The 20,325-nt window shown below is 34.9% G+C and overlaps 2 protein-coding genes and 1 non-coding gene across 3 annotated transcripts; 1 reads left to right on the plus strand and 2 right to left on the minus strand.

The window, feature by feature from the left end:
- Nucleotides 1-6,872: 6,872 nt before the first annotated feature.
- On the plus strand, nt 6,873-6,978 carry LOC145956642 (small nucleolar RNA R71). Its single transcript, XR_014432881.1, has one exon. It is a non-coding gene; the product is annotated as a small nucleolar RNA R71 (small nucleolar RNA).
- A 3,779-nt stretch (nt 6,979-10,757) lies between these two features.
- On the minus strand, nt 10,758-14,536 carry LOC109795302 (pyruvate kinase, cytosolic isozyme). The gene is made up of 3 exons (XM_020354761.3): nt 14,179-14,536; nt 13,003-13,464; nt 10,758-11,894 (listed from the first exon to the last, which is right to left on the minus strand). The coding sequence occupies exons 1-3, from the start codon at nt 14,407-14,409 to the stop codon at nt 11,082-11,084; spliced, it is 1,506 nt and encodes a 501-aa protein (XP_020210350.1). The 5' UTR covers nt 14,410-14,536; the 3' UTR covers nt 10,758-11,081.
- Nucleotides 14,537-16,456: 1,920 nt separating this feature from the next.
- LOC145956396 (uncharacterized) lies at nt 16,457-17,293 on the minus strand. The gene has a single exon (XM_083071988.1). It carries the CDS (start codon nt 17,291-17,293, stop codon nt 16,457-16,459), a length of 837 nt encoding a protein of 278 aa, XP_082928114.1.
- Nucleotides 17,294-20,325: the final 3,032 nt, after the last annotated feature.

Genomic DNA, 20,325 nt, shown 5'->3' on the forward strand with positions numbered 1-20,325 from the left:
AGCGAGGTGTAATTTGCTTTGCTCCAGTTGTGCTTGGTGTCGTGCTTCTGCCTTTTGATCTTGCTCAAGTATAAGAGCCCTTAGGGTTGACAGATCAAACGGGGCCTCTGGTATTAGTTGAGGAACTTGTGTGTCTTGTTGTGGTAAGATATGAGGTTGAGTTGGTAAGTGCTCAAATTCTTTGGCATTGTTTATCCGGTTTTGATAATAGGCTTTATTGATGGGTCTATTGATGAATGTGAATGGTTTAGGAATAACCACACCAAAAGCCTTGCATAATCCTGTGATAAGTCCCGGAAATGCCAATGGTCTTGCCATGCCATTTGTAGAAGGTTGAGATAGGGTAATGGCATGAATCTCCTTAGAGATTAAGCTAGCCAAGTTGACATTCTTTTGTTGAATAATGCAATACACAAGCTTGGCTCGAGGGAGACTGATGTCGGAAGAGTGGGTGGTGGGAAGAATGTTATATTGCAAGAGAGCTTGCCACATGCGAGTTAATGATTTCAAATGAGCTCTTTTAATATGTTTGGGTTGTTGCTTGGTACCCAAATGAACCACAACAAGCATGAACCACAGAATTAATCAGCATTCAACAATCAAGAGATAGAAGAAAAGCAAGAGTGAAGAAGAAGAGAAGAATTTATGGCAAAGTTAATGTTTTTATGATGAAAGAGATGAAAAGAGAAGAAAAGTTTACCTTTAGAAATGTCTAAGGATCTTCTATTAGCAAAGAAACTATTGAGAATGAGAATTAGAGTAGAAGAAAATGGGAAGGGTTTAGAGGTTGAGAGCAGAGAGAGAGAGTGAAGAGAAGTGTACGTGTTGCTTAGAAGTGGAAAATGGGTCTTAAAATCACTTAAAAATTTTGGGCATTTGAACCTGGGGCTGAAGCCATGATTTTAGAGCTGCAGCTGCAATGATGGCAGAGATATTGAGCTTGGGCTTGAAAATCGGAGCTGCAGCTGCGTTTTTTTTTTTTTTTTTTTTTTTTTTTTTTTTTTTTTTTTTTTTGCTCTCATGTGGAGCTTGGCAGAGAGTTACCGCTGCAGCCGTGAATGAGGGCTGCAGCTCTGGACCCCTGGACGTTTTTTTTTTTTTTTTTTTTTTTTTTTTTTTTTTTTTTGCTCTCATGTGGAGCTTGGCAGAGAGTTACCGCTGCAGCCGTGAATGAGGGCTGCAGCTCTGGACCCCTGGACGTTTTTTTTTTTTTTTTTTTTTTTTTTTTTTTTTTTTGCTCTCATGTGGAGCTTGGCAGAGAGTTACCGCTGCAGCCGTGAATGAGGGCTGCAGCTCTGGACCCCTGGATGTGAAACAGAAAATTAAGGCTTGAGCCTTGGATCCGGGGCTTGAGCCCTCATATCAGAAAAAAAAATTTCAGCTTTTCTGCTAAATCCGCTGCAGCTTTGGATGAGGGCTGCAACCCTGAGACTTAAAACTTCATATTTTTACTTCCTTTTTCACTCTTTCATGACTCTCAAACTATTTAAAACTTATTCCTTCACCATCCAAATCTTTGACAACTATAATTAACTCCTAACTATCAAAACAATCACACAATTAACAAGTACAACTAACATGACACTATATAACATAAAACATGCAATGAAACATGGACATCACATATTCAAACATACATTAATAATATCATACCATTTACTCATAAAACTAAAATACACAACAAGTAATAACTAAAATATGAAATTAACACAACACATACATGCAAAAACTAAATCTATAACTAATTATGCAAACATCACAAAGCTTTTTACTATTACTCTACACTAGACATCAAGTTTAACATGTACTTATCTATCATCAACAACAATATAAACTCAGCCACAATCCACCACAATCATCATGGAACCAAATCTCTCTATGGACAAAGATATTTTACTCCACACTCCACATTATCAAAATAATCACAGACCCAACACCCAAAATAATGCATCATCACTCCAAAACAACAGACTAACATCCTACATTTTAACACACAACACATAAACACAAATTAAAACAAGAACATGCTAATTTAATGTCTTTAGCTTGACAATCCTGTTTGTTTATGGCTCCTTCAAATGTGTGCTGGCAGTGAATCTCTCAACTTCACCGCCCAAATAATGTTTGAGCCTCTGACCATTAACTAACCAAGTCCTTCCAGAAACAGGATCTTCAAGTTCAATGGCTCCATAGGATTTGATAGACTTAATTGAGAAAGGACCTGACCACTTAGATTTGAGCTTCCCAGGGAAGAGTTTCAACCTGGAATTGAACAGTAATACCTGCTGGCCAGGTTGGAAGTTCCTATTTAGAATCTTCTTATCATGATACATCTTGGCTTTGTGCTTGTAAGACTTAGAAGACTCATAGGCTTGCAACCTCATTTCTTCCAATTCATGCAATTGAAGTTTTCTTTTCTCCCCTGCTGCCTTCAAATCATAATTTAAAGCCTTCAAAGCCCAAAATGCTTTATGTTCCAATTCCACTGGCAGATGACAAGCTTTACCATAGACAAGTTGAAATGGTGAAAACCCAATAGGAGACTTGAATGCAGTCCTATAGGCCCATAGTGTGTCATCTAGCTTTAAGGCCCAATCCTTCCTAGAGCTGGCCACTGTCTTCTCCAGAATCCTCTTCAATTCTCTATTGGATACCTCCACCTGCCCATTGGTTTGAGGATGATACGGTGTGGCGACCTTGTGCCTGACCTTGTAGTGTTCCAGAACTTTTTGCAATTGAGCATTACAAAAATGAGATCCACCATCACTAATGAGTACCCTTGGTGATCCAAACCTGCAAAAAATATTTTTCTTCAAAAATTTTATGACAGTTCTGGCATCAGCTTTTTGCGCAGCACTAGCCTCCACCCATTTTGAAACGTAATCCACTGCCACAAGGATATACTCATTCCCAAAAGATGATGGCAAAGGCCCAATGAAATCAATTCCCCAACAATCAAAGATTTCCACTTCTAAGATGTTTTGCAGGGGTAACTCATGTCTCTTGGAAACTGTCCCTGTTCTTTGACACTTATCACAGCTCTTGCAATGTTCATATGCATCTCTGAACAAAGTTGGCCAATAAAATCCAGATTGGAGGATCTTTGCTGCTGTTCTTTCCCCATTGTAATGTCCACCATAGGGCGAGTTATGACAATGCCAGAGAATATCTCTAATCTCAGCCCCAAATACACATCTTCTTAGCAAACCATCAGCACCTATCTTGAACAAATACGGATCATCCCAGACATAGTGATGAGAATCTCTGAAGAACTTCTTCTTTTGTTGCCAGTTGTATTCTTCTGGAATAACCCCTGCTGCTTTGTAATTTGCCATATCTGCAAACCAGGGTCTTTCACTTACGGCAAACAACTTCTCATCTGGAAATTCTTCTAATATTTCTTTTTCTTGATTGGTCACCTCCTCATTGACAAGTCTGGATAGGTGATCAGCAACGTGGTTCTCACACCCCTTTTTGTCCTTGATTTCTAAATCAAATTCTTGTAGTAGAAGAATCCACCGAATCAATCTTGGCTTTGAATCTGCCTTTGTCAACAAATACTTGATAGCAGCATGGTCAGTATAAACAATGATCTTTGAACCCACAAGGTAAGAACGAAATTTTTCTAGTGCATACACTATGGCAAGTAACTCTTTTTCAGTTGTTGCATAGTTGATTTGATTTTCATTCAGCACCTTACTTGCATAGTGAATAACATGAAAAATTTTGTCCTTCCTTTGGCCCAAAGCAGCTCCTATAGCATAATCACTTGCATCACACATTAATTCAAAATTAAGTTTCCAATCTGGAGCAGTGATTATAGGAGCTGAAACAAGCTTGGTTTTTAACAATTCAAAGGCATGTAAACAATCATGATCAAAATCAAACTTGTTATTTTTAATAAGAAGGTTACTAAGAGGCTTAGCTATCTTGGAGAAATCTTTGATAAATCTTCTGTAAAATCCTGCATGTCCCAAGAAACTTCTAATCCCCTTCACATTGATTGGAGGTGGCAACTTTGAGATGATATCAACCTTTGCTGGATCTACCTCTATACCCTTATGAGAGACTTTGTGGCCAAGAACAATGCCTTCTCTGACCATGAAATGACATTTCTCCCAGTTTAGCACCAAGTTAGTCTCTACACACCGCTTGAGTACAGTGCTGAGATTGTTAAGACAAACTTCAAAAGATGGGCCAAACACAGAAAAATCATCCATGAAAATTTCTATGCATTGTTCCACCAAATCAGAGAAGATTGCAAACATACAACGTTGAAAGGTAGCTGGTGCATTACATAACCCAAATGGCATCTTCCTGTATGCGAATACACCAAAGGGACAAGTAAAAGCTGTCTTCTCTTGGTCTTTCGGATCCACAACAATCTGATTGTATCCTGAATAACCATCCAGAAAACAATAATAAGCTTGCCCTGCTAACCTTTCAAGCATTTGATCCATGAAAGGCAATGGGTAATGGTCTTTTCTTGTGGCTTGGTTCAACTTCCTGTAGTCTATGCACATCCTCCACCCAGTCACAGTACGAGTGGGAATCAATTCATTCTTCTCATTATAAATCACAGTCATACCTCCTTTCTTAGGCACAACTTGCACAGGACTAACCCAAGCACTGTCAGAAATTGGATATATCATACCAGCTTCAAGTAACTTGGTAACTTCCTTTCTCACCACCTCTTTCATAGTTGGATTCAAGCGTCTTTGAGGTTGTGCTACTGGCTTGTAATCCTGTTCCATATGAATCTTGTGCATACAATAGGCAGGACTGATTCCTTTCAAATCAGATAGGGTCCAACCAATAGCACCTTCATTGGCTTTTATTACTTGAATCAAACTCTCCTCTTGCTCTTTTGAAAGTTGGCTGCTGATTATGATTGGTTTCCCACCATTCTCTTCTAAGAAAACATACTTTAACTGTGGTGGCAATTGTTTCAATTCCAGCTTCACTATTTGATCTTTCACCTCCTTTCTTAACTCTTCCTTTGATTGAACATTGGTTGATGAGCTTTCACCTTTGTTCAATGCATCAATCACATCCTGGACTTCCTTATCTATACTTTATCCAAATCATCATCAAACATAGACAAAGCTTTTTCCAATGTTGATGAATTCTTGAAATTGCTTTGAGTTTCCAAGTACACATTATCTAACACATCAATTCTGAAACAATCCTTATTGCCTTTAGGAAACTTCATTGCTTCAAAAACATTGAAATTCACCTCTTCATCTTGAACTCTCACCTTCAGCTTTCCATCATCCATGTCTATGATAACTCTAGCTGTCTTCATGAAGGGTCTGCCCAAAATTAGTGGAACTTCCGAATCTTCTTCCATGTCCATGATCACAAAATCAACTGGAAACATGAACTTATCGACCTTTACTATCATATCTTCCACTATGCCATATGGAAGCTTAATAGATCTGTCTGCCAACTGTAAGGTCATTCTTGTAGGTCTCACTTCCACTTCTCCTATCTTCTTCAGCATGGATAAAGGCATTAAGTTAATGCTGGCTCCAAGGTCTAAAAGTGCCTTACCCACTGATAGATTACCAATTGATACAGGAAGAGTGAAACTGCCTGGGTCTCTGGACTTTTGAGGTAGAGACTTTTGTATAATAGCACTGCAACCTGCCTCAAGCTCCACAGTCTCCTCTTCAAGAATTCTTCTCTTCTTGGTTAACAATTCCTTCATGAACCGAGCATAAGTGGGCATTTGTTCCATGGCTTCAGTGAAAGGAATATTAATCTGCAGCTTCTTGATGATGTCCAGAAACCTTGCGAATTGTCTTTCCTTCTCTTTCTTAGATGGAGCATGAGGGTAAGGTAAGTCTTTAATAGGAACAGTAGAATTGACTTCTTTACCCTTCTTTTTATTTTTCTCCTTCTCAATCTCAATTTTCTCTCTTATTTTCTCACTATTTACACTCTCAATCTTATTTTTTTCTTCCTTATTCTTCTCACTTTCTTCATCAACCTCCCTCAATTCAACATTTTCTTTCTTTTCATTTTTTTCACTCACTCCAATATCCGCACCAACTACCTTCCCACTTCTTGTTGTTATGGATTTACAATGCTCCTTGGGGTTGGTCATGGTATTGGCTGAAAATGGTCCTCCAGACATGTCAGCTAATTGTTTAGCTAGCTGACCCACCTGCACCTCCAAGTTCTTGATGGATGCCTCTGTGTTCTTCTGGTTATTCATAGACACCTGCATGAACTGGTTCAGAGTATCCTCCAATTTACTGGTTCTTGCATGCATAGAAGGATAAGCAGGCTGGTGTTGCTGTTGTTGTTGTGGTGGTGGCCTATTGGATGATCCAGCTTCATTCCTCCATCCATATCCTTGGTTGTTATTGTTGCTTCTCCAACCTTGATTTCCCTGCATATAATTGTTAGTGTTATAATTACGGGAATTAAAATTACCTCCTTGTTGTTGGTTCCCCATATAGTTGACCTCTTCTTCATTTGGAATTTCTGAACAGTGACCATTGGGATGATCTCCTCCACAAAAATCACATTTTAAGGGAGGATTTTGTTGGGTTGAAGAAGAAGCAATAGCATGAAGCTGTTGTGGAATCTTGGCCATCTGCTTAGTCAATGCTTCAATTTGTTGAGATAGCAGTTTGTTCTGAGCAAGGATTGCATCATTAGTGTTAAGATCAAGAACTCCTCTTCTATGAGATTGATGTCTTCCATGCTCTGCTTGGTGATCAGAAGATGCCAAAGACTCTATAATTTGAGTGGCTTCTTCTGGACTCACGGTCATCATGGTGCCACCAGCTGCTGCATCCAATAACATCTTCACCTCAGGTTTGATTCCATTGACAAAGAAATTAAGTTGAGCTATATCTTCAAACCCATGGTTAGGACATTTTCTGAGCAATGACTTAAATCTCTCCCAGGCTTCACAGAATGGTTCATCTGCACCTTGCCTGAAAGTAGTGATTTCTGACTTGGCCTTAATATACTTGGATGAAGGATAGAATCGGTTCACAAACTTATTTTCCACATCACCCCAGCTTGTTAAACTTTGATTTGGGTGAGATTGTAACCAAACTTTAGCTTTTCCTGTCAAAGAAAATGGAAACAACCTCAAATATACAGCTTCCTCATCAGCCTTAGGAATTCCCATAGTTCCACATAACTCATAGAAATTTGATAGGTGTGAGTATGGGTCTTCATGATCAAGGCCAGCAAATTGTTGTGAGCTAACCAAGGTAAGGAAGGCAGGTTTCATCTCCATGGCTCTAGAAGTGTTTGGAGCTGCAATGCTAGAGAAATGTCTAGGACCTTGTTGTTGTGCATAATCACCTAGGGTCCTTCTGGGAGGCCTAGTTGGTCCATTTCCACCATTATTATTTCCTGTTCCGTCTTCAGCCATTGGTTGATTTGAAGAAGTAGAAGAATTTAGAAAATCTTGCTGTTGTTCTAGGATTCTCTCTAACTGTCTCAGCCTTCTTGTTCTGCTATTATTCCTCCTTGCTGTTCTTTCGATTTCAGAGTCAAAATGCAATTCTTCAGCTGGAGTTTTTCCTCTCATACAATTTTTAAGAAATCTGCACAGGAAGGTGAATCCACAAAACACAACAAGACAGATATCTCTATATTGTAGCTATTCACAAAATGGATTATCTACACAATTGCAAAATCACAAGATTAAAAATTACTAATTAGCACCAAATCCCCGGCAACGGCGCCAGAAACTTGATGAGTTTTTTCGCAAACCTATCACTTGGCAAGTGAACCAAGTTTCGAAGTAGTATTTAAAGATCGTCCTCAGGGATTTGAGTGTTTAGTAATTCTTGCTCTAATGATTTATACGAAATTGATGTTCAAATTGTAGATGAGTGAAAATAGATTAAAACAACAAAATAAAACAAACGTAGTAAGGTCAATGAATAAGAAACAAGGATTGGTTCGGAAGCACTTGCTAACTCATAGATCTTCTTAAAATAAATGCTATTCTAATTCCATTATTTCCACGTTCATTAAGTAATCCAACAAGATTCCTCAAGGTTGAATCCTAAAGTCATTAAGCTCAAAACATGATTCCTCTATGTTTTGAGTTCAACACTTCGCATTAAGAACAAGAACTTGAACAATGTGACTAACCAAATCAAGTCTATCCCTAGAACAAGAATTGATTAGGTGCAAGATTCAGTTCGGGTTTTCAAAAACGTTTTCCAACTGGATTCAAAAACCAAAAATTCATACAACGAGTGATCAAGCCGATATAAGCATTAAGTAAAGAATCATACACAAATAATGAGATTAAAATGCATATATTTAAGAAGGAGAAGAGTTAGTAGTTACATCCAACCAATCCTCAATGAAATTAGCCACTCATGGCCATTACAAATTCTGCAGCAAATTCCATAAGAGAGTACAAAGTTCCAAGTGAAAAACAGAGGTTTTTGGGAGCTCCTCCTACGTGTGTATGCTAGCCCCCCAATCTGTGTGTTACTAAAAAGAACACTTGCCCCCTCCAATTGGTCTCTAGCTGTAGCCTAGTGGATGTCCAGCTGTAGCCTCCATTAGTGGTTCAATTAGTGGAAAACCACTAATTATTTTTCCCTTTTTCCTTGTTTGTTCCTCCTTAATTTAAGGCCCCTTGTCTTTCTTTTTAATTTAGTGCTCATGTGCTTCTTGTTTCTTTCCTTAATTTTTGTCCCCCACTATTTTTCTCCTTAATTTTGGGCCTCACATATGTTCTGTCCAAGGAAAAGTTGGGATTTTTAACCCAAGGCTACAGCTCTGGAATGGGGGCTGCAGCTCTGGAAGTGTTTCCATACGCACAAGGCTTCAAGGCTGCAGCTCTGGAATGGGGGCTGCAGCTCCAACTCTCTGGAATTGGTCTATATACGCACAAAGCTCCAAGGCTGCAGCTCTGGAATGGGGGCTGCAGCTCCAACTCTCTGGAATTGGTCTTTTTGGTTCATACTTCATGGCTGCAGCTCTGGTTTTGGGGCTATAGCCTTGGATTTCCAATTTCATCAAAACCTACACAAAAAGGAAATATTTTTAGCCAAAGAAACTACACTCTTGTAACTCCTTAGATTAATCTTAGTTCATCTATTTGGAGGGTCAAACATAACCAAAATTACTTATATCTCATCCAAAATAAGTGCCAAATTAAGCATAAAAATATGCAATTTGAGCACTTATCATATATCCAACATTAACTTGGTGCCCCGCATGTGAACTCAAGCTTAAATGACACCTTTTGACCTAATCTCGAGTCCTTAACTAAAATTATTTCATAAATTTACGGTACAAAGCAAGCACTTGTATTATTTTTACAAATTATAATCGATGAATTATGCTCTTCTAAAAACTCATATTACATATTTACCATTTTTTTCACTGACAACTCAAATCTAACATGACAATTAATTCTAGTCTGAATTATATGCTTGATAACCGTTACATCTATTTTTATCTTGCTTTTTAAACCCCTTTTTACAACAAACATATATAAAAGAGGTTATAACATTATCTTTCTTTCACTTGTTTTTGAATTATCTCCTAGCTCCAAAACCAACTTTTTGGTCATATTCCTTCCAAAATTCCTATGTTTCTTCTAGATCTCCAAACTCTAAGCCTGTATTTGATTTCACGTTTGAAACGTGATTTAACGTGAAGCTACAATAAACCAACATTCGGCTTCCAATCAAGATTTTCTGAAGTCGTAGTTAGTATTCTATTGAAAAGAGATATAGTATTATATTAATAATTAGTAAAATTAGTGATCTCCATCAAAATGCACAAGTACAAGACTTTATCTAATGGTTATGAGCTTCTCTTTTGTGTAAACACCTGTCCTGCTTCACCACCTATATTTTAGAGATTTGCCACTTTAACTGGAAAGACTGGGTGAAAAGGAGAAATACCTCGTTCCAAATATATGTCATGGGTTATCTAACTCACAAGCCAAAGAATTGGCGGAAAAAGGTGATGCGCAAGTTACTGTAGCAATCCTTGGCATGTAAACCTATGAGTTGAGAATTTGAGTGAAACGGTGAATTTTGCTAAAAACAAATCTGGATCGTTAATTCTAGAGGCGGTGGGAATAATCTCGGGTTACTTGTGAATTGAGGAGACCCGATCCCTTTTCACATCCCTCATTTATGCTGACGTACTCTTTTCACATTCATCAATAATGCTAATATGCTAATGACAAAAAAAGATTAACTTGAAAGATCATTTGAATGCAAATTGAAAAGCAGAGAAGTATTCCCACCAAATATTGACGCCGCATTTATTCAAAAGAATTCAAACAAGTTATTTCATATTCATAGAGAGAGAAAGAGGAATTACAATGGAGAGTCTGGAAGGAATAAATTGGAACAATTTTGGTGGCTGCTTCCCTTCTAGGGAGGCTGCTTCCCGTGCAGCTGCAGGCACCAGAAGAGTGTCTCTATCATCCCTTCACAACGTCATGAGCTTCACAGCCGCCATTGACTTTTGAACTTCTAAATTGTCTACCGAAAATTCATTGATAGTTTTTCAAATTATAGTTCCGAATTTCATTTCCAGAAAGTGTATATCATATCGACTTCCACAATTTAAATTCTAGAATTATGAAAAAAGAAATTGACTATATATCTTTTTAACTTTTTTTTAAAATTTTATATTATAAACAAGCTTATTTGCCAACCCATCGTAATTGGAATGGGTTAGTTTTATCAACTCAGTGTTGAAAAAAAAAAAAGGGAATAACCTAGATTTGCCAATAATACTAAGAAAAACCATACACTAATAGATTAAAACAACTTTCGACCGTAAATAATTAAAATCCAGATGTCGGCTAGTTTTTCGGTTTACCAAAAGCCTCATACAAAATCTTAAAAATGAAAACAGGTGGCCACTCGCCACAATGACAAGGCAAATGTAAAAAAGAAACAGTAACATATGTTAAGTGTAAAACAGGGTACTCATGCCAAATAAATGCTTCCAATTGAAGTTTGCATCCAATGTAGCTTTTAAATCGTATGATGAGACCTCTATTGCACCATCCAAAAAAATTGCCAAAAGCAGCAGAAGAACCCCCTTTTAATGGATGATCATTTCACAGTCAAGATCTTGATGACAGATGCAGTGCCCACACGATGCAGTGCGACGATAGAATCCCCATTATGGCAGAGACCCTTTGCCTTGGCATGTTGCGTGGCAAATTCTATTGCTTCTTCCGTTGTTTCTTCATGAGAAGCTCTAGCAGAAGCTGCACTCAATATTGGAACCAACCCACGGAATATCAGGCTGTGTCTCGCAGGAGCCTCATCACTGCATGACCAGTCAAAGGTATCAGTCTTGAGCTCAGGAACAACTACAGAAAGAATTGGCATGCCTGGCCTGTACTTAGCCACCAATTTTGCAGTACTCCCTCCTCTAGTTAAAACCAATATAAGAGCCGCTTTAGCAGAGTTGGCAGTTCTTACAGCAGAAGAAGCTAGACTCTCCAATGGGCTCATTGGAACTGGTGAGTGCTCCATAATCCTTTTAAACACATCTCCATAGTCAAGGGTGCTCTCAGCTTCAACACATATTTTAGCCATTGTTCGAACAGCAAGTTCTGGATAAGCTCCAGCAGCTGTTTCACCACTAAGCATCACACAGTCTGTACCATCCAGAACTGCATTGGCAACATCAGTAGCTTCAGCCCTTGTTGGCCTGGGAGATTTGATCATTGACTCCAACATCTGGGTTGCAGTAACAACAGGTTTTCCTTGGATATTGCACTTATAAATCATCACTTTCTGTGCGAGAAATATCTTCTCTATTGGAATTTCCATTCCAAGGTCACCACGTGCCACCATAAATGCATCTGAATTTGCAAGAATTTCATCAAAATTTGCAACCCCTTCTTGGTTTTCAACCTGCCACATTCATTTGAAGTAACAGACAGAATAAGTGACCAGAATCAAGTACAAAATGCTTGCAACAAACTCATTATAAATGAGTGAAAATATATCATTAGCATTCCTCTTAAATATAGTTTCTTTAAAGAATATCACAAATTCGTTAGATGCTTAGTAATAACATTCTCTGTCTAATAATAAGTGTCATGGTTAAAAAGAAAAAAAAAAGTCCCAAAGTAAATGTCATTTTACCTTTTCAATGTAATATTAACTACTTTTTTCTATTTATACCTCTAATAATATTTTAGAGTCTTGATGTTGTGCTACACTGTTTCCATCGAAGAAAATAATAATAAGATTAATTTAGTAAAATTGCTACACTCTTTCATTTATTTGCTAGTTTTTCTTAGTTTAAAAAAAATTGAGACGACACTTACGTGGGAGTAGAATCTTACAATTCAAGACTTACTATACAATGCAACTAGTTACCGATTCGTATCATTGGATGAATCTCAAATGACTTTGAACCTTATGATACATGAATAAATCAATGCAATTTCATATTATCAATGCAAATCACATAATTCAACTATTCTTCTTTTTTTAAAAGACATGTAAGTTGAAATTCTCAAATAAAAAGAAACTTAAAGGGCACTTCTTAACTATTCCTGTTTAATTATTCCAGGACTTTATTTGTCACTCACACATTCAATGCATGCACTCCAATTGGCTATTTCATTGTTTTGTCTACATACTTCCAAAATAGAAGCTTCAAAAAGTCGGATATAACTAATTAATTTATTTTATGACTATTGGATAAGTTGTTTTTATCTATTTCTAATTTAAAATTATTAAATTGAACACTAATTATATATCATCTATATGAAATATTTGAAGTTAGTCGTCATTGTCTTTGAATGTTATGATTTCATACAAATAATGATACATAGCGGGGAAAAATAGTTTGACTTGATAACCTTGGTCAGATGACATCCTATAACATACATTGATGTGGATGGAATATGCATCTCAAGCATATCATACCCGATTCAGAACACTTAACACATTTTTTAATCAGATCTGCAATCACTTAGATTTTCCATAAAGGAGAACGCAACAAACATACCTTAGACATGAGCATAATGCTCTTAGCATGTTTTCCCAGAACTTTCCTGACTTCCACCAGGTCAGAACCTTTTCTAACAAAAGAAAGAGCAATCATGTCAATCTTATTGGGAACTCCCCAGTTCAAGATATCTTCCTTGTCTTTGTCTGTCAAGGTTGGGAGATCCACAACCACTCCAGGCAGGTTAACATTCTTCCTCTCACCAAGAAAAGCAGAGTTCTCACATCGGCATTGAACCAAACCTGCTTGTTTGTCACACGATAAAACTGTAAACGATATGGTGCCATCCGCGCAGAGTATGACACTCCCGGGCTTCACATCCTCAGCCAGCTTTTTGTAGCTCATACAAATCATCTTGTTATCACCCTTTATGCTATAGTCAGTGGAAACGGTTATTTCCTGACCTTGTTTCAGTGGGATAGGCTTACCATATTTGAGAAACCCAGTCCGAATCTCAGGCCCCTACAGCAACGTAGATAGTCACATAAAATAAAAATAAAAAAAAAAATAAAAAAAAACTTGTTTATGGATGGAACGTTTCAAAAAAAATGGTCCACTGCATCAGTCACATCTGTTTTCACAATTTTCTACAATATCAACTATCACAACTAACTGCATCAGTCACAAATTTTCTACAATATCAATCCAACTTAATTGCATCAGTAGCATTTGTTCGCAATTTTCTACAACACTCCATCAGTTACATTTGTTCACAATAATTTTCTACAATACTGCGCCAGTTACATTTGTTCACAATAATTTCAAAGATCGAGATTAAATGCGTCAGTTACATTTGTTCACGATTTTCTACAACACCATACAGGTTGTGACTAAATCCAACCAACCGTAATTTAAAACCTTATGCACATAAATAAAGCATATCAGGTAATGAAAAGAGATTCATTCATCTCGATTCTCCAACATCCGATTCAAGGTTAGATTTAATTTTCTTCATACAAGATTAGTTAAGCACTCGATACAAACTTTTCTCAGATTTCACTTCACAGTTTACAGTCCATACAGCACACACGTGGCTAGATTCGATAACAACAACCTCTCACAAACCTATTCCAATCAGAATCAGAAACTGGAGCAATTATAAAAGGAAACAGGAGATTTATAAATAAATAAAAAGAAAATCGGCGATGAGAAAGTGAAATGAAATAGGAAGCGTGCCTTGGTGTCGAGCATGACGGCGCAGAGAATACCGGTGTTCTCCATGGCGGCTCGGAGATTATCGAGGGTTTCCTGATGGTATTCGTGGGAGCCGTGGGAGAAGTTGAAGCGAGCGACGTTCATGCCTGCTCGCAGAAGCTTCTCGACCATAGGGACGGAGCGTGATGCAGGTCCCAGCGTGCACACGATCTTCGTTTTAGGTTTCTTCTCTGCCACCACCGTCGACGCCATCTCTCGCTCTCTCTCTCTCTCTCAAACGACGAAAGCCACACTCTTTGTTTTTCAACGGACCAAAAAAAAAGATGATGCGACTCTCGTGTTACGCTGCCTGCGATGCAATTCGCTGCTGCTGCCTATTTAATTTCTTTTTTATTTTCTATACCCTTTTCACCAATACCATCCACACATTTTACTTCCAACACCTTCTTTTGAATAAGGTCAACTGTTCAATTTTATTATTATTTATAAATTTTTAAAGATTTAAATATGTTTTTATTTCCTTAAATTTAGGGTAAATTTGGTTTTTGTCCCTCAAATTTAAAATTATTATTTTTAGTTTCTATAATTTTAAAAAAATTTATTTTAGCCTTTATATTCAAATGTTGTTAAGAAATTTATCAAATATTATTGTATAAAGTCTATTTATTGGTGTCCTTATTAATGAAAATATCACATTAAATTTAGTTGATGTTGCATAACTGTCTTAATTAGTTACTTTTAAATATATTATTAATAACTTAAGGAACTAAAATAAGATTTTAAAAAATTACAGAAACTAAAAATAACAGTTTTAAATTTGAGGAATAAATATAAATTTATATTAAATTTTAGGAACTAAAAACAAACCATTTTTAAATAATAAAATTATTTTTAAAATGCATTAGAAGTTTGTTACTGACTTTTGTGTTACTTCTGGAAAAAAAAAACACATTTGTGGTCAAACAAAATAAAAAAAACATTTGTGTTACTCGTCTATTTTATGAAAAGAAAACTTAGTTCCACTTTGATAAGTGTTTTAATTACTGTTCACTTGATTGCAACATCATTTCTTTCTTAAAAAAATCGAAGTGACAATTGAAACTTCACTTCGATGCAGTGAAAATTGGTATTTAATGTAAATTTTATTTTCTTTTATTGTAGAAAAGATTTACTCGCAACGAGGTAAAAATCTGATTTTTTTAAAAATATTTTTTTATTTAAATAACCTAAATCTATTTTTATTTATCTAAATAACTTACTAAGTAATTGATTTCTCAATAGAATTTAAAAAAAAATTAAAATCTCATTGAGAAATCGATTATCTAATAACCAATTTTTCATGGACCTTTTTTTTATTTTTAGTTTTTAAAAATTAAAAACAAAATTATTTTAATTTTTAGAATATGAAAAATATATTTAATATTTAAATTATATTTTTTTTAAAAATAATATTTAATAATGAAATTAATATTATACTTATTTTTAAATTTTATTTTAAATTTCATAATTCAATATTATACTTATAATTAATTTTTTAAATTGATTTTATTATTTAAATTAAATTTATAAAATATAAAAAATTAAATAATGTAATTTAATAATTAATTTGTTATATTTGTAAATATGTATAATTTATTTAATATATTAACTTTGTATTAATAATTATAGATAATTAAATTTATTATTAAATAAATGATAATATTATTTTATTAAATATTAGAAATAGTAGAAAAAAAGTACAAAATTGTTGAAATGAAAAGACAAATTAAAATTATAGAACATGATATTTTCGAAGACACACTAAAATCAACCAAAATTTAGATGTAGGCCATGAAAAATTATCGATTTAAGCTTGTTAACTTGAATTTCCTTGACGATAAGAACATTTTTTTTCTTGGAGTGACCTACATTCTTGCATAGAGAGCATCTTTTTAGTTGTCCTGATTCAACCATATCTATTTTAGTGCATCCCATATGCTGTGAAATTAGATGAGCAAAAAATGAACAATTTAGTATTGTTAAAACATGGTCAAACAAATAAAAATAATTAGTGATAAGTTTGAAATAAAAAATACTACATACCCATATTGATGAGTACTTTTTTTCTTTCTACATTCTTGAAATGTCTCATGAAGTTTTGGATAATATGGCGAATACAAAACACATGCACTGAATTCTTTGATGTCCAACCACTACCTTATCTAGCGTAAACATTTTTTATGGACTCGTTCTTGTCGAAAATTAAGCAAAGGTCATCTTGAGGGCAAACATGTATTTTTAGGTAATGTAGAAAGAAAAATCATGCATCTATTGTTTCACCCTCAACAATGGCAAAGACAATTGGAAAGATTTTGTTGTTACCGTCTTGAGCCACGGCCACGAGGAGAGTTCCTTTGTATTTTCCATACAAGAATGTGTCATCAACTTGAACAATGGGCTTGCAATATTTGAACCCATTGGTACGAGGTTTAAATGTCCAAAATACTCTATGGAATTGAACATAATCATGAACCATCTCACCTTGTTGATTGTATAGTGGCATTGTTTTCTTCTCAACAATAAATCCATTAAGAAATATTGTCATGACATTGAACAACTTGGGTAAATCATGGTAAAATTGTTCCCAATTACCTTGTAAGTCGTCAATTACCTTTTGTTTTGCCATCCATGCTTTGCGGCATGAGATTGTGTACCCTTCAACACTTTTGATATGTGTTATTATTGTTGGAATTGAAATTGATGGATTACTCTCCACCAATACAAGAATACTTTTGTTAATATATACATAGCCAAGGTTGACATGGTCTTGTGTGATAACAGGGGATGAACAAAAATGTTCACCTGATAGCTTACGAACCTCCCATTTTTGGCTTCTATTAATGAAAGTCGCTTTGCATCTCCAATCGCATCCAACATTAACACATTGTGCAACAATTAATGTTGGTGACGATTTCTCAACCCTATAATACATACCTTTCTTTATATGGTGCGTGTTTAAAACATGTTGAACTTCCTCCTTTGTGTTGAAAGCCATGCCTTGAAACAAGGTGTTAAGAGCGTACTTAACGTCAACATGGTCAAGTGCATGTCTATAATTTGGGTTGCTGAAATCTGTTTGTAAATCAATATTATGCATGTGAAACTGAATGTGGTTGAAGATGTGCCTACATGTTGAGGTTGTTGTGGAACAATATCTTGTTTGTCTTATTGGAGTCTTGCATCATCTTGTTGAAGTCTTGCATCGTCTTAGCCCTCACTGAAAGGACTGACTTCTTCTTCAGGAACTCCTTCTTCTTCTTCTTCTTGTGGGACTCCAAATGTAAGGAGGTTGGTAAAGGATCCATGTGGTAAAGTATTTTCGTTTAGGTATGGTGAGTCATAGGTTCTTTGAAAATGATTAGAATCTAGGTGGGTGAATGGACTTGTGTGTGGGTGAAATTCGTCTAACAAAGATTGGTTTTGATAAGAAAAAAGTTGGTTTTCATAGGAATAAGGTTGGTTTTCATAGGAAGGTGAAGGATTATTATTTATTGGTGTGAGATTCGATATAGTTGAGCAGAAGTAAGAAGTTTATGGCTACAAACCATTTGAATCATACCATGAATGTCTTCATCGTCGGTAAGCTTGAAAGATATAAAATTAAGCATTCCTCAGCCTACCACTTATGGATATCGAAAGTAAAGTTGATCAAATGAATGTGGTTGTGGTAAGTTGAGTCTTCTTTGGATCTTGGCTTTCAATGCATCAAGTGTGATACATGGATTAAATGAGAAAAATATTGGGTCAGAGGATACAAAAGTATCCCCTTCGTTTGTTTGAGTGATTTTACCATTGAAGAAGAGCAACACACAAAAAGAAGAGGAAGACATTATAGTAGACAAAGAGTTTGTATATCTGGATTTGAAAACAAGAATACTTGGCTCAATTGCACTCTGCATTTGAAACCAAGAATGGTTTCATTTAAATAGAAGGTGGAGATAGGGTTCAATCAATGACACTCATCACTAAAGGTATTGGATTCTTGACGCACATGCATTAATGACACTCTGCATCAATGACACTCATTACTAAAGCATTAGATTCCTAACGTGCGTAAATCAATGACAATCTGCATTAATGATACTCTAAATCAATGACACTCATGATTAAAGCATTAGATTCCTGACGTGCGTAAAAAATCATGACACTCTGCATCAATGACATTTATGACTAAAGCATTAGATTCCTAACGTGCGTAAATCAATGACACTCTACATCAATGACACTCATGACTAAATCATTAGATTCCTGACGCACGTAAATAATGACACTTTACATCATTTCCTATGTCTCAAATTAAAGGAAAATAAAAAATTAAATTAAATTTTACATATTTATAATTTTAACAAATGATTTACTAAATTATAATATTAAATTTTCTATATTTTAAAAATATAATTTCATTATTAAAAAATATATTATTCTTTATATTTTATTTGTAAATTTTAAATTAAATTATCTCTATTTTTAAATAAATTTCTTTATCAATAAAATAAATAAGCTTTAACATTATCTTTATTTTTAACATAAATTTAAAATATTAAACATAATTTTTAAATTTTATATATAATTATATTGTTAAATATTTCAAAATAAAAAATATATAATTTAATTATAAAAAGTTCATTTCCAAATTCTGAAAATTAAAATAAATTAAAATTTCTTTTAAATTTTTTAAAAACAAAAAACAAAAAATGAAGAAAAAAAAATTGGACCCATGAGAAATCAGTTACTAGGTAACCGATTTCTTAATAGGCTTTTGAAAAAAAATTTCAAAATGCCATTGAGTAACCCATTTCTTACTTGTACCCGAAAAATAGGTTATTTAGGTAAATAAAAAGGGCTCAACTTATTTAAATAATATATATATATTTAAAAAAAGTCTAAAAAATCTAGGTTCTTTTGCTTTTATTTCAACTCTTTTCCTTTTATTTATTAAGCTAATCTTAGTAGTCTATAAATTTTATTATACAAATTATTTAAATAAAATTTTAATTATGATTAGAAAATAATACTATAAGTGCCCAAAAAAATTAGCATTAACTTATTTTTTTTTATCTATAGAATTCACAAAGACAACAAAGTTTGAATCCAAAACTTTGTATATAATATCTTAATTCTTAACTTCGATCTACATAAAATATATCATCTCATTTTTTTTAACATACTTTATTGTTAAGCAACTAATTTTTATGTGTGTACTGTAACATCTCAGTTTCCAACATGATTATTACTATTATTATTATTATTGTCATTATTATTATGTGGTATCTGGTCATAATTTGGTGGTTATATTTTACTTTAAATATAGATAATTCACACTCCATTTATGCTTAGAAAGATATGTGTGTTGTTGGATCTAATTAGATAGCTGTGAAATTTTTTTAAGAATCATTTCTCGCTGGACTGACTGACAAGTCTCGGTTTTTGGGGCATAACTTGGGTTGTAGTGGTCCAAATGATGAAACATTGGTCTCAATAGAAATCTAAGAGAAAAACGCACAACTTTTACAGAAATAGCCATTTTCAAATTTGGTCGTATAGAAGGACAAAATTGGAATTTTTTTGATACAATTGTTTCTCGCTGGGCTGATTGGCAAGTCTCGGTTTTTGGAGCATAACTTGGGCTGTGATTGTCCAAATGATGTAAAGTCGGTGTCTATGGAAAGATAAGAGAAACATCTACAACTTTCATGAAGTAACCATTCACACATTCGGCCTTCTAGAAATTCAAATTCGGTGGTCAAAAATCGGTGCGGAAAAGAATATGGCATCCAACTCATCCCATTTCGTTTTGTCTAAGATTTTTTCATTATTTTCCATTATTTTAATGTGTCATGAAGGCTATAAATAGGCCTTCACTTCTCCATTGCAAACCATCCCAAGAAACACTTCTCATTATCTTCTCTTATACTCTCTTCTTTCCCTCTTCTTCTCTTTGAAGACCAAGGGAAATCCAGAGGAAGAGGTTCTGTCCTAATTTTAGCTCCGGTCCCTGTTTTAGACGGAAGGAGCCTTGGGGAGGCAGCTGTGCTATAGTCTCAGTTTCTGCCCGAGTTTCAATTCAGGTTTATCCAAGTAAGGGTGGCATTTATAAAATTAATCTAGTATGCTAAGTAAGGGTAGTAC

This window comes from Cajanus cajan, chromosome 3 (genome assembly GCF_000230855.2).
Source record: "Cajanus cajan strain Asha chromosome 3, NIPB_CcT2T_4, whole genome shotgun sequence".
Lineage (NCBI taxonomy): Eukaryota > Viridiplantae > Streptophyta > Magnoliopsida > Fabales > Fabaceae > Cajanus > Cajanus cajan.